The sequence below is a fragment of the Petaurus breviceps genome, unplaced genomic scaffold (assembly GCF_028583685.1).
Source record: "Petaurus breviceps papuanus isolate PSGF00001 unplaced genomic scaffold, PetGlider_PUasm1.0 90887, whole genome shotgun sequence".
Classification (NCBI taxonomy): domain Eukaryota; kingdom Metazoa; phylum Chordata; class Mammalia; order Diprotodontia; family Petauridae; genus Petaurus; species Petaurus breviceps.
In genome coordinates, this window is record NW_027187370.1 from 992,692 (window position 1) to 1,010,632 (window position 17,941).

At 44.9% G+C, this 17,941-nt stretch overlaps 1 protein-coding gene across 1 annotated transcript; it reads left to right on the top strand.

Annotated features, from left to right (window-relative positions):
* Positions 1-531: 531 nt before the first annotated feature.
* CCR7 (C-C motif chemokine receptor 7) lies at positions 532-17,608 on the top strand. The gene is made up of 3 exons (XM_069074185.1): positions 532-614; positions 11,025-11,074; positions 15,525-17,608. Exons 1-3 carry the CDS (start codon positions 605-607, stop codon positions 16,587-16,589), a joined length of 1,125 nt encoding a protein of 374 aa, XP_068930286.1. The 5' UTR covers positions 532-604; the 3' UTR covers positions 16,590-17,608.
* The last annotated feature ends 333 nt before the right edge of the window (positions 17,609-17,941 follow it).

Genomic DNA, 17,941 nt, shown 5'->3' on the forward strand with positions numbered 1-17,941 from the left:
ATTTCCTTCAATTAAAATTATTATTCTGAGAAGAGGTCTGTAGACTTTAGCAGACTGACAAAGGGGTCCATGACTCAAAAAAAAAAAAAAAATAAGAAGCCCCTGCCTTAAAAGAAAGAACATAAAACATAGAATGCCAGAGTTGAGAGAAGCTAGTGACCACCTGACCCAACCCCTTTGTATCTCAGAGAAGGAAACTGATACAGAAACCCATTTTTCAGACTGCTCCTCTTCCTAGGACTCATAGGTAATCAAGGATTGGGCTGGAAAGATCAATGAAGGTGTCAACTGAATTACATCATCAAGGCCTCCCAATTTCCCTCACTTGGAGATGGATTCACAAGGCTAGAAAAGGGACTTTCTTAATACAGAACTTTCGACAGTGACTCAGGGGTTCTTTGAGAAGTCCATCAACTGCTGTGTGATATATGTAATGAGGTGGGGGGAGAAGGAAGCATTCAGGAGGCTGAGCCAAGGCATCACGTGCGCCTTTGCTAGCTCAATAAAAAGAACCTAGATACAGCTTCCTCCACAGCTTCAGAGCTAGAGGGTGTGTGGGTGGCCACTGTCTCTTTGTGATTACAGCAACGGCAGAGCAGGCACCATGGACCTAGGTGAGTGAACTTTAGGGGGAAACTTTTTTTTGCGGATATTCACAGGAGGGGGCTTGTAGAGGATCCTTGAGGACATGGTAATTCTTAGGGTCTGCCAAATGGCAAGGAGACAGAAAAAAGGAGACCACTTTTAGGGTCTCCCTGAGCCTCTGTACCAATTGGAGTTTACAGGGTATGGAATAGGGAGGGAAGGCTCATCCCCAGTGGGGATTCTGGTCAGAGTTCCACTCAGCAATACACTGGCTGAGTTCTCAAAATTCAATTTCTGTGATCAGGTGTGGTGGGGACCTCTAATCAAGCATGGTCAACCTAGATATCAAGTTTGGTGGGAATTCACTGCTCCTACAGAAGCTGCCTCTCATCTCCTTTGCTCCAAAGGTAGAACCAGAATCTAGAAATAGCCATTCACTCATTCAAATGGGTAGGGAATCAGTAGAGGGTCTGAGGGCTGAGTCCGTCCTTTCCCACCTGAGAAAGGAAGGGTGCCAGAAAGAGAGTTATATTGGGTTAAGTTTGGGAGAGCAGAGGAATGAGAGACAGTTTATCCTCTGAAAGCAGGAAACAGGTTAAAGACTTAGTGGTATCTCTTGGCCACTACGTGTGAAAATAAGGATCTCTCCAGATCAGAGCTGGAACTAGTCTGGGGAAAATGGGATTTTGTCCCAGAGTGCAAACATGACAGGGAAGGAATTGGGGTGAGCATGCCTTCTTATCCATGATGACCACCACCCCACCCATCATGTCCTAGTTTTCTGTCAACTACTCGTGGATAACTAGAACCAGAATCCCATTACCATGGCACTACTCTCCTGAGTCACCATCTTCCTAACCCTCACGAGAGGGCCAAACTATTGTCCTCTGTGCCATTGCCCATTAGCCCCATTCCTCAACTGAATTTGCCCCAGGAGCATTATGTCTCAACCCTAGATTCCCAGAGAAAATAATTCATATTCCAAGGGAATTTTTCACCGAATGCTTTCAAATCTCTCAAGTTTGAAAAAAAAAATAGATATTTTAAACCATTTGAAATATAGCTTTCAATGCTATTTGGAAAGGATGGCCAGGAACTCCCAGATTTCCCCTAGCTCCATTTCTTCTGCTATAAAGACTGCTATGGAAGACTCAGTTAACCTACTTGACAATATCACTGGAGGCTTAGGTAGGACCAACCTACCTTCAATATGTTGCCTACAAATAGCATACTGTTTGAGAAGCATCATTGCCAGGGTACCCAATCCAGTCCCTCTTTCCAGTTAGGGCAGCCCTTTCCTGTCCCAGGCAGATGAATCCCACCAGAAAAGGGAATCATATAATCAGACCTTGCAGTACATTGCAACCTTTTCTATTCAAAAGCCCCTCTTCATAGCTAAACCCCATTTATCCAGGGGTTATATCTCAGGGTTTTGTCTTTCCGAGAGAGGAAAAAGAGCCAAAAAGATTCTGGAAGATTTTTATGGAGCCATTCACCCCCTTTCATAGTAATGTGAAATGAGAGTCAAAATGGGTAGCTTGGAGAATTGAGTTTCTGGATCACAAGCTGGCTGCCACAATGGCCTCAATGCCCCAAGAGGTCTCACCTGTAAAAGTGAAAGTGGCTCATGATACCCTGCCTTGTCTTCCTTTGCCACTGAACCACAATTCCATACCTTATCATCCCTGCCCTACCTGCCTGACCCCACCCCCCATACAGAGACCTGGAACCCTGAGCTCAGCCTTCTGCAAAACAGCTTTGAAAAAGCAAGTGACCATTAGGGTTTCCACCCAATGACCCATCATCTGTATCCTATGTCTGAATATATTCCATCCAGGCTCCTCCAGACTCCCAGGAGGCATCTCTCATCCCACCATGGAGTTCATTCTCCCCAAACCATTCACATTTTCTCCTTCACTTCTCTGAAGCTACACCCTTCTCCCTCACCCCCTCAACTCCATCATTCAGAGGCTACCAAATGGAGGCCCTTGTACCTGTCCTGCTCCTGGTCCTTCCTAATCTCTGCCTCCAACCCTTCCAGGACTGCCAGTCACACCTGGGAACTGTCTTAAGGTTCCCACCAATCTCTGCTTTGGAGGATACTGGCCTGATAGAATCTCATGATGGAGGGAGATTTGTTCTTGGAGCTCAGCTCACCCAAGACAGAGAGAGCAGTTTAGAGATATGGTGGGTAGATAAGAAGAGGGAAACCACCAAGAGTTTTATTATTATTATTATTAAGAATGGGCCTGTGGCAGTTGGCAGGGCCCATTGCCTTCATTGGCGGATTAGGTTTCACTCATTTCATTTGGGGAGAGTTGGGCAGGAGGAGGTAGGGGAGTGGCAGACAGGGCAAGATAACTGACTAGTTTCTGTTACACAAAATGAAAATTGAAGCGGGGCTGTGCTGGCTCTTTTCAGTACTAGAATGAGCAGGAAGAAACGACTGTTCTCAGCTGCTTTGAGAAACAAAGGGAAGATGTTAGGGTCTGAATTCTCAAAAACAACAGGACACAGGAGTGCTAGGGGGGGAGGGGGGGAGGGGGAGGGAGGAAGTAGAAACAGAGGCTCCTCTGGCCCTCGGTCCCCTGGAAGGATCGGTTCGGAAGATGGCCATGCAACCAGGCATGCTATGTCATTGATTGGTGCCAATCACTTGTAATGCCTTTTTTTAAACTTAAGTAAACAGCATAAGAGACAATTTGGCTTAATGGGTAGAAAATTGGCCTCAGGGTCAGGAAGACCTGGGTCCAAGTCTGATAGCTGAATGACCTTGGGCAAGTCATTCAACTACTCAGTACCTCAGACAACTCTCTAAAACAGGGGTCCTCAATCTGAGGTCTATGAACTTGGTTGGTTTTTTTTCCTTTAATTATTTTGATAAATGTATTTCAACATAATTAGTTTCCTTTGTAGTCCTATGTATTTTATTTTATTCATTTAAAACAATCATTTTGAGAAAGGATGTGTGAGTTTCACCAGACCACCAAAGAGGCTCATCACACAAAAACTGTTAAGAATCCCTGCAAGTAAAACCACATATTACTGAGAAGATGGAAACCTTATTGGTGGAAGGAAAGTTCTCATTGGAAGTTCCTGTGCCAATAAAATTACAGGTTAAACCCAAAAGTGTTGGAGGATGAGGGGAAAGGGAATTGGATGCATCTATCCAGGTTCTACAAATTTTTCATGGATGTTGTACAGATATTGGGGGGGGATGATTGTGGGGAGAAGGGGGAGGAATTTCTGACAGTCAATAGACTCATTATCTTAACTGATATGGCTATTTCACTATCTCTATAGCCATTGTTTGGCTATCCCAGATGTAGATTTTCCAGATTACTGGACTCCTCTCTTTCCCACCTACCCCCTAATATAGATTTGCTAATTTACTTCTTCTTGCTTTCCCACAATTAAAAGAGAAAGTCAAGCAGCCTGCTTGCCCCTCAGCAAAAAGCCCTGTCTGGTAACAGGTGTGATAGAAGAGAAAGTTCAAACAATTCGGTTCTATTAAAAACTAGTATGGAACACTGCATTGGAGATATAAAGGTAGATAGTCCAGAGACTCTGTCCTTCTGACATTCACAGAAAATGAAGTTTAGCTTTAGGGATAGAATCAGAATGCCAAAGATGCAAGGGACTTTAGAGATCATCTAACGTAACCTCCTTACCGGAGAAAACCAAGGCAAAAATCTCATTGTCCAGGCTACTCTTGTCCCAAAGTTCATGGATGATCAAGGGCCAGCTATAAGAAACAATAGAGCGTTTTCTCACAGGATATCTTCTCTTAGAGGCTAGGGCTCTGATGTTGTTGTTTTTGCTGCTACTGCTGTTGTTATTGTTATCATTTTAACCATTTTTAGTACTACTGTCCCGGGCATCCCATTGTTCTGGAGCCTGGGCTTGTAGCTATCTACAACGTTGGTTGATTTCCATACCCCCTAATCTTTAGTGCCAGGCAGAACCTCTGGAGTTTAAAATGTTCCAAGGAATAGGAGGAGGAGGGAGCATAATAGTTGTGGGGCCAATGAGAAACAGAACAGAATTCGGAGGAAATAAGAAAAGGCCAAAGAGCATGGAAAGGGGTAAAAAGCTTGAGAAGACCAGACATGTACACATAAAACATGTTATCTGGCAATAAGCTCTCAGTGGGAGAGTGTTTTTGCCATTGACTCAAGCTTCCCTGCCTAACCCCAATCCCAGAGGGTGCCTCCTCCTTTTAAGGGAGACTGGCTCCCATCCAGCAGTACTTTCCCTTTCCTTTGCATGATGTAGTATAGAAAGTCTACTAACTTTGAGTCAAAGAACCCAGGTTCAAATCTCACCTTTGATACTTGTTACTTGTATAATCTTGGGCAAATTACTTAGCTTCTCTGTGCCTCGGTTTTCTCATGTAAAATGGGACAGCCTCTCAAGCAACCTTAGATCTAGATCTATGAACCTTTGACCTTTCCTTACCCAACTCAATTCCTAACATACATACACTACACACAAATGGAACAAAGAATTGGGTACCCAGATAATTTGGCAGGCTGAAAGTCCTGAGCACATGGCTTAGAGAGGGACTGGGGATCAGGGAGTGAACAGAGCCAACAACCCACTTGTATCTCAGGCTGAGGAGGTGGGGAGAGTTTCTTTTGTTCAAAACTCGGAGAGGAATTTTAGGGAATTTCTTCATGATAAAAGCTGTAGGTAACAGTTGCAGAAAACACCCAATATTCAAGTCAACCATGTTCCAAAATCCCATCCACCAACCCTCAGGTTTACTGGTATTGTCCAACCTTCCTACTTAAAACCAGCTGGTCTATGACTGATGAAGGTTCTGACTCATAAACAGTTGACTGACCTCTCCATCCCTTGTAGGCACAGGGTTTCCCCTGTGTCTTCCCAGTATTGTCAGCCCTTCCTAGGAAAAAAAAAAACAAACAAATCTGTCCCCAACCTCTCAGGCCCTTCACCTTTTTTTCCCAGGCACAAAAGAGGGCCACCTCCTCCTGGGCTGCTCCCTCTGGGAGTGAAGGGACACATATGAGGCATGGGGGGAGGGAGTGGGGGGGGGAGGTAGAGTGAAAAAGAAACAAGGTTGTTGGTCCAACTCTCACTCTCGATGACTTCAATGACACCTTGGGGTTTTTTTTGGCTTTTTGGTTTTGGTTTTTTTGGTTCCCACTGCTAGTCAGAACAGACTTTCTCAACTGTAACTAAATGATATTTGCATGTCCAACAAAACTTAAGAGCTTAAGTGAGATGAGTCAGTGCACATGTCTCTGGCCCCTTATACAGGGTGTGGCAAGTATGGACTTGGTCCCAGACTGGATCCTCTGGGGAAACTGAGGTTTACTGGTTTAAAGGTGTTAGAAGAAAGAGATGAGTTGAGGAAAGGAGAGAATGCACACCACTATGACACAGAGAAGCCCAGGAGACTGAGCTGAGAGACTGGACATGGGTTCAAAACACTTCTACCTATATGACCTTGGGCAAGTCACTTAACTTCTCAGGGCCTTGGTTTCCTCAAACATGTGAGCTGGTCTATATAAACTCTAAGATTCCTTCCAGATTTAAATCTATAATCTGATGATCCTGATTCTACTTCAGTGACTAGTTAGCTAAACAACTTCCCCTTCTGAGTTCCCTTTAATATAGTGTTATCAGTTCACAAATGCTCTATAAACACTATATAAATCACAACAGCCCACTCACATGGGTAGTGCAAGTTTAATTACCCATATTTTTCAGACTGAAGAACACAAGGCTCAAAGGGTTTGACTTGCCTAAGGTCACACAAATAACAAGTTTCAAAAATCAGGATTCTGGATAGAGCACCAGCCCCAGAATCAGGAGAACCTGAGCTCAAATCTGGCCTCAGAAACTCACTAGCTGTGTGACACTGGCCAAGTCACAACCCCAATTGCCTCCAAAAGATAATAATAATAACAATCAGGATTCAAACCTGGGTTTTTTTCCCCTACACAATACCTCCTCTTTATGAGGTTGTAAAGATGATGGATTGTTGCTAGATGAAAGTTGCTAGGTAAATTAATAAGCTCTTTGCAGGCAAAGACATAGATATTTAATAAATGAACTTCTCAGCTCCTTCCAGATCTATTCCACATTTTAACTCAGATCTTAAATTCTCTGTTTCAACAGGCAAGGAATGGATGGCTCCAACAGATTTCCACAATTCCCCATTGCTAACTGTTTCATTAGAATTGGTTTCCTTTATAATCCTCTGTATTTTTACATGGGGTCTCTAGATGGTACAGAGGATAGAGCATTGGGCTTGGAATCAGGAAGACTAAAAAGCTCAAATCTGGCCTCAGACACATACTAGCTGTGTGACCCTGGCCAAGTCACTTGACTCTGTTTGCCTCAGTTTCTTCATGTGTAGCTAGAGAAGGAAATGGCAAACCACTCCTGTATCTCTGCCAACAAAACCCAAAATAAGATCATGAAAAGTCTGAAACAACTGAATAAGAAAACTTTTTTTGCATTCAAAAACATTATCTTGAAAAGGGGTCCATAGGCTCTCCCAAACTGCCGAAGGGGTCCATGACAAAAAAGGTAAAGAATTCCTGCACTAGACAATCCTGTGTCTCCTCACTGATTCACTCTGACTCCCCTTGACCTTGGCCCAGTTCCCCAATCAGGTGAAGTAGGGGGTTAGTTTTCCTCAAGGAAACTCAAAGTAGCTTCTCCCTCAATTGTCTTGAGGCCCTTAATATTTGCCAGTGTTCAGCTTTGAGTGCGGAAAGATTATAAAATCATAGATTCGAAGCTGGAAGGGCCCTCAGAGACTATCTAATCCAAAATCCTTCATTTTACAAAGGAGGAAATTGGGACACAGAGTGGATGTGTGATTTACCTACCCAAGATCTTATAGGTAACAAGTAGCAAGGTGGGAGATTTGAACCCAGGACCTGGGATCTGGTTCCATTTCCCATGAAAACCATGGGACAGTATGAACAATTTAGGGAGACACAGAGATCTACTCCTTTGTGTTGTTTGGATCCATTTCCTTCTTTCCCCAAGGACAGTCCAGGGAATCACAACCCCTTTTCCTATTCCCCACCCCATACCCCCAAAAAAACCCTCTCCCTCACCCCAGGGGCAGAGGAAATTTTAATTGTCTTGCCAAATCATTTCCAGCAGGTGGCGGTGTAGGCAAGGAAACAACACAGGGAAACTACCCAGAGTTGGGAAGCAGGGTGAATACCTGTGAACTCCCCTAATTCTTAAAGGCTTCTGATGTGGAAGAGTGGGTCACATGTCCCCAGCCCAATGTAAGGAGAGAAGTGCCCCGGTCATGTTCAAGTCACCCTCTCCAAAGAGGAACATGGAACAGAAAGGGACCTGGGAGATCATGTTGTCCTACACTTTTATTTTTTTTTTAAAGGAAACTGAAGCAATCAGAGGAGAAGTAACTTGCCCAGGCTAAACATGAAAAAGTAGCTACGTGGTACAGTGGTTAGAGCTCTGGGCCTGGCATCAGGAAGACCTGAGTTCAAACCCAGGACTTCCTGGCTGTGCGACTCTGGGCAAGCTACTTTAAAAACTTTCTGCCTCAGTTTCCTTATCCGTAAAGCAGTAAAACAATAGCACTCACCCCCAAAGCTTGTTGTGGGAATAAAATGAGATCACATTGGTAAAGTATTTTGTCTATTTTAAAGCACGATATAAATGCTAACTCTCAATGTGGACAGTCTTTTGAATTCTAACTATCTTCCCCAACCTCCAAGGAAAAAGTTTCCAGGGTCCTTCCTCACTCCTGAGCCTTAAATTTAGAAGAAGGAGGAGGGATTACTATGCCCATCTGAAGACCTTCTGACTCTGCTGACCCTGATGTCCTGGTCACCTGGTCTGCCTGGAACCACAGGATCCTGGCTAAGCCCAGTCCAAGGTCTCCTGACATACCCCAGGAGTATCTGAACTTCATGGTCGGGATAGAACATTCGTCCTAACCCCCCACAAATCATCTTGCAGGAAGAGAGAAAGAGAGAGAGAGGGGTGTGAGAGAGATAGATAAACAGAGAAAAACAGAGAGAGAGAGAAAATGGGAGAGAGACAGAGAGAGAGTACCAGCCCACTAAACAGCATTTAAGAAAATTTAACTTGGGGGTACTGGTGGTCTCCTCCCTACCACTTCTCCCCACCAAAGAATACCCTCATCCCCAGGCTTCTGGGGACCTGGAGCCTTGAATCTAAAGCTAGATGGGGTCTTAGAGATCATCTAGATCAACTTCCTTATTTTAAGACACTAAGGCACAAAGATGGAGGGGACTTGCCCACAAGTAGCACACAGCACAACTATCAAATTCAAATCCAAGGTCTTCTGACTCCCATTCCAGCCACTGGGTTTTCCCCAATCTACCACTACTTCTCTATCACCCTCCAAGTGAGTCCTCTTCTCTCAGCTCCTGGGAGGTCCCCATAACACACTTTGATTTAAGAAGGGAGAAGACTCTGGCTAAAGGGAAAATTGTTTCTGATTGGGTATGGAACTGAGAAGCCCCTGGGGCACCACCCTTCCCCATCAAGTGGTTAATGAAACAAGTGAACCCAGTCACCCCACCCAACTTCATTCATACATTTATTTCCTAAGCTGGCCAGCCCCATTCAAGAGGGACCCAGAGCACCTGACTGGTGGCATCAGATCTCTGCAGAAACACCTGGACCCAGGGACAACTCTCCCTGGATGGCTATTTTGAGCAAAACTTTAGCCAGACCCTGGCTTTCTTGTAGCCCTGCCCAGGGTTGTGGCAGATGAAGAGTGGAGGAATCAGATTCATTCTAGCTCAGTTAGAGTGGGTCTGCCCCAGATTAGAAATTTCTGAGGGGAATGGAAGGAGTTTCAAGAAGTGGGGAAGGGGGCCTGTACCGCCCCTTGAAGAGATGGACCTGGACTGGGACATAAAGCTGGCTGTAGGAAGGGGAGGAAAAGGAGAAGAGGAGAGCAAGGGGAGTGGGCTGGGCAGCTGGCCAGGTATCTGGTTCTGATGTTCTGTCTCAACAAACATAGTGCGTAGTAGCAGTGCCCATGATGAAAGTTCCCAGCATCTCTTCCCCTCTCCCCTCTCTTTAATAAGGAACAGGGGAGCTTAAAAACAAGAGCTGACATTTACATAGTACTTCAGGCTCTGCAAAAACCCTTTCCATGCATGATCTCACTTGATCCTCAAAACAACACTTAATACTTGGGGTGGGGAGGAGGGGGAGGGAATGCTTTAAAAAGCAAGTGTAGTATAATGGGAGTTCTGAACTGGGAGCCAGAGGCTCTTGGTTCAAATTCTAGCTCAGTTATTTCCTAGCCATGGGATCAAGGGCAGGCTCATTCAACCACTATGAACCTCAGTTTCTTTATCTGTATAATGAGGATAAGTCAGTCAGGTAGCACAGTGGATAGAGAGCCAGACCTGGATTCAGGAAGACCTGAGTTCAAATCCAGTCTTAAACACTTACTAGCTGTGTGACCCTGGGCAAGTCACTTAACCCTGTTTGCCTCAGTTTCCTCATCTGTAAAAAGAGATAGAGGAGGAAATGGCAAACCACTCCAGTATTCTTGCTAAGAAACCTCAAAAGAGGTCACAAAGAGTTTGGCACAACTGAACATAATGGGGATAATGGTGTTCTCATAGTACCTGTCTCACAGGCCCTAATGAGCTATTGCATGAACAGCATTGTAGTTCATTCACTCTGTCCTGTCCTGCTCTTGGTGATCCCATAGTTCATAGCACTCCAACAAGCCCTTCTATCCTCCAACATCTTCCAAAGTCTATCCAAGTTTGTGCCGATTGCTTCCATGACACTTTCTATCCATCCCCTTCTCCTTTTGCCTTCAATCTTTCCAACATCAGGGTCCTTTCCAATGAGCCCAATCTTCTCATTTTGTGGCCAAAGTATTTAAGTTTCAACTTCAGTACTCGTCCTTTCAATGAGTAATCTGAACAGCATAGCTCTTTGCAAACCCCAGAGTACCTTATAAATGCCAGCTATTGTCCTTTTACAGATGAGGAGGTTAAGGCTCAGAGAAATTAAGTAACTTGCCCAGGGACCCAAAGCTAAGGTGTATTAGGGAACAGGAATTGGAACCCATGTCTCCACTCCTAACTATGGACTGCCTCTTGCAGCTGCACTCTCCCCCACCCTCTACCTCCATGGATAGATTTCAAGGGATCTATGAATCGGATTAGATGTGAAAAAATGTATATTTATTTCATATAGTTTCTTCTGTTGGTCTATTTTTTTTTTATTTTATGCATTTAAAAACGTCTTTCTGAGAAAGGGTCCACCCATCCATAGGCTTCACCAAGCTGCCCAAGGGGTCCGTGACATAAGAAAAGTTAAAAACCTCTGTACCATATATACTCTATGATTCATTAATCACAGATTCACCAAAAACTTTCCAAGCCAACTGATAATGTCGTGTCTTTTGTCTTCTTCAGGAAAAGGGATGCGGAATGTAATGGTGGTGACCCTGCTTGTTATTTGTCAGGTAAGAGTTCCTCACCAAGCCAGTGGTAGGGGGTCTAAGGAGAGAGCCTTGGATTAGAGGGTGATAACAGAGCCTGTTTTACAACTGCACCCTGTCTCTCATCTTCCATGCTCCCCAAACTGGGGAAGTCACATAAGCCTGGCTCACATTTCCTCAAGTTCCATTATAGGGGAAGAATCAAGTATTACCATACCCTTTCCCCTGGAGAGATTTGAATTAAGGACGCACCTTGTGTTCTTTGAGAGAGAAGCAGCATAAAAAAAAACATAGATCGGGACTTAAAGGGTCCTTAAAGGTATATGGAACACCCATCTAATTTTGCAGATGAGGAAAGGGAGGTCCAAAGAGAGAGGGCAAGTGACTTGCCCAAGGTGATGCAGGTAGTAGATGGCAAGGCCAGCATTCGAACCTAAGCCTTCTGACATTAACCCAGCCCCCATTCCACTGCACCACCAAGGACAAAGCTCATAAGTTTTCACTCACAAACAAGCACACACTTAAATGAGGTCTGAGAGTATAAAACTTCATGTGGCCAAGGGGGAAGAGGTAGAAGGAGGGAGTGCATTTAGTCTGATAATCTAAGTTAAATCCTAGGTACCTCAAGTTTTCCATACTTCATATTCATCCTCCCACCTTTTATTTGCAAAGTGCATCTCTCAGATCTCAGTTTCTCATTCGTGAAATGGACTGAATCAACCCAAACTCCCTAGATGGGGTGGGGGAGGAGGGAAAAAGAAAAAAAATCACTGAAACAACCACAAAAGCATAGGGCGGGAGATAGAATCCTTATCATTTCATCGCTAACATTTGACACTGACTTTAGACACAATTCTGTCGATTTAAGTGTTAGTTCCGATTTCAATTCAACCCAACACAAATATCAGACACCTATGTGATGTGTCAGGCACTATGCTGGGTGCTGAATATTCAAAGACAAAACCAAAACAGAGCCTGCCCTCAAGGGGCTTACATTCAAGAAGAAGAAACTGAGCTCAGATGAGAAAATTAAGGAACCTTAGCAACCATCTAATCTACTTGGGGGGGAGGGAATCTTAACCTTTTTGTGTATGTCTGGATTCCTTTGGCAGTATGGTGATGCCTAGGGACCCCTTCTTAGAAGAATGGTTTTAAATTACTGAAGGAAATAAAAATAAAGATGTCGTTTTTTTCTGCATCCAAATTTATAGTCTCACATGACCCCAAAATCTATCCATGTACCCTAGGTCTAAAATTCTTAGTTGAATCCAAGTCTAATGTTTAGATGGATACTGGTAGTTCACAAGACAGCCCTGAGGAAGGGAGTGGGTTGAATACAGAGGGTTGCCCAATATTAGAATGAAACGGCGCAGAAAATTCCAAACTTGACTCTCAACATATCCTGGTAGCCAGAGCCACAGCTTTTCAGGAATAAAGTCCAGAATTCAATTTCTGATCTTCATCCATTTCTGAAAGCCCAGGCCAGAGGGCTGCTGGTACTTAAACCACGCATCTCCAAGTACAGCCTTGTTTCCCATACCCCCAGCTCCCTGTCTCTTTCCTGTGCCTTAGACTTAGGGTGAACATGATAGTTGTCTTCAAGTACGTGTTGGAAAGTTGGGTAGAAGCAGAATTAATTTTGTCCAGATTGGCCCCAATGGATGGAACTAGGTGAAGTGGGTGGATTGGGATATTTCTGTTCAGATGGAAAGAAAAAAAAAGAGCGCTTTCCCAAAGGGAGATGGTCTGTCTTGGGAGGGAACGGGGTCCCCCTCTCTAGAGATCTCCAAGCAGAGGCTGAGTGAATGGTTCTTGGAAGTGCTGTCGAGGAGATTGTTTTTCAGGTAAGGGTAGGTATAGCTGGCTTCTGAAGCCTCTTCAAGTTCTAAGGCTCTGTGATTCTGCCTCTTACTAGAGGGCTGTGCAGCACCTATATTTCTGGCAGTGAGAGTTAAGAGGCTGGGGTTTGGGTAAGGGGGTGGAGGATTGAAGGAGCAGGAGTTGTGGCTTGTATTTCCCTTTTACACGAGGGAGTCAGCTCAGGTGGAACAGGATGTGGTGGGTTGTGGGCTACAACATCGATGTACAGGGAGAGCCTCAGAGGATAAGCAGAGAGCTGGAGGAGGAGGAAGGGAGGGAGGAGAAGGGCCAGGGACCCCTCTCTGCAGAGAGAGGACAGAAGAGGAGCCTAAGCTGAGAGGGCCATATAACATCCAGCACCATTAGGGGCCTAAGGCCTTGGGGAAACCAGAGAGCATGTGTCCAGGCAACTGGGGAGGGGAGAGAGAAGACTGGTGACCGGGCTAATCAATGTTTCTGAATATTCTGTCCCTGGAATATAGCCCTTGACTGAATGATAGGGCTGCTTTAGGTCATACCTATTCTAAGAATGCCCTAGTCCAGAGGAAATGGTGGATGCTGACTTTGAGGGGAGGCAGATGATCAAATAGGTGGACCAGAACATCCATGTTCACATTCTTCCTCCAGCACTACCCAGCTGTGCAATCCTAGGCAAGTCACCTCTTTAAGACATCTATGAATGAGGGGATTGGACTACATGAACTCTCATTTGTCTTCCAGCTCTAGCATTCTGTTATTTAACCTCTAAGAGACTCAGTTTTCCCATCTTGTACTCTCCACTTCTTAGGGCTATAGGGAGGAAGTATAAAAGTGAGCTATCATCAAAATACCAAATTAAAAAACTCAGACAAAGGGTACATTATCTCATCCCTCTCCCTATCTAAGGCCAGGAATGCAATTAGTCCAAGTCAAACTAGACAATAGGCATTTATGAAGTGCCTACTGGTTACAAGGCATTGTAAAAAAAGACAAAATGAAAAAAAAATCTGCCTTTTGAGCCAGCTGAGCTTAGGCCTAGGTTCCCTGGATTCAAGTTAGATTGCTGTTTTTGCTAGCTCTCTGGGGCTACCCAGGGCCCCAACTTCAGGGTCCTCTCCAATACTCTGCTGAGTAGCAAATATATGCCCTCTCCCTCATCGATAAAAATAACTTCAGGCCATCTGAATTCTGCCCTATTGGGCAGATAAGCTTTAAAAAAAGAAAGAAAGAAGAATGAATTAGCAACTGGGTCCTACAGATTGGAAAGGTCTGTAAGATACACAGAGACAGAGAGATAATGTGTGGAGTGGTGCAGGGAGAAGGGGGGAATGGGCTTTATTTCCTTTTGTGGGCACAGACAGCTGGATTGGGGAAACAGAGAGGGACCTTGACAGGCATGGTAGAAGCAGGTACTGGGGCTATGGGGAAGGAAGAAATATCCACACCTCCCACCAAGCTGCCCCTGTCATTTATTCATTCATCAAGTATTTAAATATATAGCATATGGTAAATACTATAAATAGCACAGTGCCCAGCAAATAGTAAGTGCTTAATAAATACTTTATCAGTCTATATTATATATTTAAATCTTTGCTGTGGCATAAAAAAAGCTGATACTTTGAGGTGGGTGACATGCTTTTTATTATCTTATCTTATCCAAAATAGGAACTTTGAGATAGGTAGGTACAGAAGATATTATTATCTCCCTTTTACAGATGAAGAAACTAAATCTCAGAGAGGTAAAGTGACTGTTGGTCTACTACCGTGTTTCCCCGATAATAAGACACTGTCTTATTTTTTTTTTTTTGGACAGAAAAACACCAGAGGGCTTATTTTCAGGGGAGGGCTTATTTTAATGAACATTGGCAGCAATTTTAATAAACAGGTAAATGTGAACAAAAAAATGTACTTTTATTCAATAAGCAAATCACTGGGGAAGAACAGGATGACGCGCTCACTGCTGCAGCTCTGATTGGATGCAGCTCAGAGCGCGGCGTGCGTTTCACGGGGGGGCGGGGAACGGTGCATACAGAGGGTACCGTAATGTAGTGTGTAGCACAGGGGATCACCTTCACTACAGTAGCAATCTCAATAGGGCTTATTTTCGGGGGAGGGCTTATTTTAGAGGAATCTTACACAGTAAGGGGGGCTTATTTTCGGGATAGGTCTTATTATCGGGGAAACACAGTAGTAACCTAGTATCTGTCAGAGCTGGGATTTGAACTTAGATCTCCTGACTCCAACTCTATTATACAGCATCCTGAAAGCACCCTTTATTATTTAGTAACCTTACTGTATAGGGCCATGTATTGGGTGCTTTAGGGGAAATATCAGACATGAAAGATATAAAGGTCCTTATCCTCGGAGTTCTTTTGTCTAATCAGAAAAACAGAATACAAACAGCCATGCTTAGAAAATAGCAACTAACCACTCATAAAGCAACCTAGAGAAAGGTGTAAATTGAGTTCCAGTCTATGAGTAATCAAGGGAACTTATTGCCATTCCCCTCCCCCTGCCCACTCCCACCCCAGGGTCTTTGTGTAGACTTCTTTCCTTTTCCACTATTTAAAAGCCCCACAATAAACCAGATGTTTTCCCTTTATTCTCTGCTCCCTCCATCCCATCCCACCCACAGGTCTGCCTTTGCTATGATGGAGTCACTGATGACTACAGCGATGAAAACACCACTGTGGACTACAGCCAGTTTGAATCCCTTTGCTACAAAAAAGACGTCCGGGACTTCAAAGCCTGGTTTCTGCCCACCATGTACTCAGTCATCTGCTTTGTGGGCCTGCTGGGCAATGGGCTGGTCATGCTGACCTACATATATTTTAAGAGGCTCAAAACCATGACTGACATCTACCTGCTGAACTTGGCCCTGGCTGACATCCTTTTCCTTTTGACACTGCCCTTCTGGGCAGTCAGCGCCGCCAAGTCCTGGATCTTTGGCCCTATCCTCTGCAAAGCTGTCTATTGTACATACAAAATGAGCTTCTTCAGCGGCATGCTCCTGTTGCTGTGCATCAGTGTTGACCGCTATTTTGCCATTGTCCAGGCTGTCTCAGCCCACCGCCACCGGACCCGCATCATCCTCATCAGTCAGATCTCCTGTGGTGTGGTCTGGATGCTGGCCTTCCTCTTTTCCACACCAGAGCTTATATACAGCAACGTCCTAAAGAATGGGAAGTGTTCACTGGTGACTGAAGACCTGGTGACCTTCACGACCATCATTCAGGTGTCTCAGATGGTGATAGGCTTCTTAATCCCGCTGCTGGTCATGTTCTCTTGCTACCTTGTCATCATTCGCACGCTGCTGCAGGCCCGCAACTTTGAGCGCAACAAGGCCATCAAAGTCATCATTGCTGTGGTCATTGTCTTCATTGTCTTCCAGCTACCCTATAATGGTGTGGTCCTGGCCAAGACTGTGGCAGCTCTCAACAAAACTTCCACTGACTGTGAACACAGCAAGCAACTGGACATAGCCAGTGACATCACCTACAGTCTCGCATGTTTGCGCTGCTGTCTCAATCCCTTCCTCTACGCCTTCATCGGCGTCAAGTTCCGCCAAGATCTCTTCAAGCTTCTCAAGACCTTTGGCTGCCTCAGCCAAGAGCGCCTTCTACACTTGTCTTCATGCCGACAGAATCGGCGCTTCTCCATGAGCATGGAGGCAGAGACCACCACCACCTTCTCCCCTTAGAGAATCACCTCCCCAACTCAAACCCATCCCCAAGGACCTCATTGCCCTCTTGGCCCAAGTGGCTACAGCTGCTTAGACAGTTAAGAACAAGAATTCCAAAGCTGCTAGGGTTGGAAAAAGGGTTTCTCTCTCTCTTTCTCTCTCTCTCTCTCTCTCTCTCTCTCTCTCTCTCTCTCTCTGATACTTCACTATAAAGGTGTTTCTTGGTGTTTCAACCAGAGAAGTCGGCCTGAGCCAACCACATCAACCCCAACAAAAGGGAAAGAAGAGATGTAGCGACAGCTTACACCAGAGCTCAAGATGCTTGGGTTATCCTCAAGATCTAAAAGTGAGAGTTGGGAGTGGCCTGGGGCGAGGAAAGGGCCTGGTGGGGTTGGGCTTGTGGGGAGATGGGGTGAAAAGCCATAATCTCAGAATGAAACTGTTCTAGGATGTCAGAGGAAAAACACACTTCAAAGAGATCCCTGAGAGCTGAAGCAAATTGCACCAGAAAATAAGACTATCTTACCTGGCCTAGAGAGAGTAGACAACCCGCTTTGTCTTAGAGGGAAAAGCCATAAAACTTGCCTGTGTCTGACTCCATCCCCGCCCCCATACTTTTTCATTGAGGCCAGTTCTGAGCTAAGATACCTTCACTTCGTCACTGACCAAGACTCAACTTGCAGCTATACTTGAACCAGTGCTGAGCAGGGCTGGTCTCCCTCTCCTAAGCCTGACTGTGTAAGGAGTGGGCAGAAGGTGGCTGGGACTACTTCTGCAGGTCAGAAGACTTTCCAAAGCCAAACCCACTTTTTCCTGCTTTGGCCTGTGGAACCAGACTGGAACGCACTGAGCCCCAATCTCTGTTTGGCTCCAGGCAGGAGGAAAGCAGGAAAACAATGCTGTCTACTCAAGTTCCACAAATGTATTCCCCTGTTGTCTTTAAAATGGGCAGAGGAAGATTCTTGTCATGGCTGAGCATCAGCTTCTATTTCATTAGGAAAACATTTTCCACACTCACATAAATAAATGTTTTCCCTTAAGAAAACAATAGCTTTTTTCAATAAAAAAGGAGATGTTTTGCAAACTGCAAATGAGAAGGATTCTAGTTTTGCAATCAACCATTCCCCACCTGGGCACTCCCTCCTAGACCCACTCCCTCCCCACATTCCCTTGGAAACCCAGGTTTATGATCCCTACCAAGCTGACAGTCCCCACTGTCAGGAACCCACCGCCAAAACCAATGATCTGTATGGCCTCCAAGTGAGGGAGGAAGTAGGGCAAATAACATGCCCCTCTTTTGAAATCTAATGGAATTAGGCATTGTCCTATGAACTCTCCAAACATCCACCCACCAGACTGAATTGGGACTT

What these genes read in the sequence shown, in the direction of transcription:
- CCR7 (XM_069074185.1), top strand. An exon ending in CCCTGCTTGTTATTTGTCAG is followed by an intron (nt 11,075 to 15,524) that starts GTAAGAGTTCCT and finishes TCCCACCCACAG; the next exon opens with GTCTGCCTTTGCTATGATGG.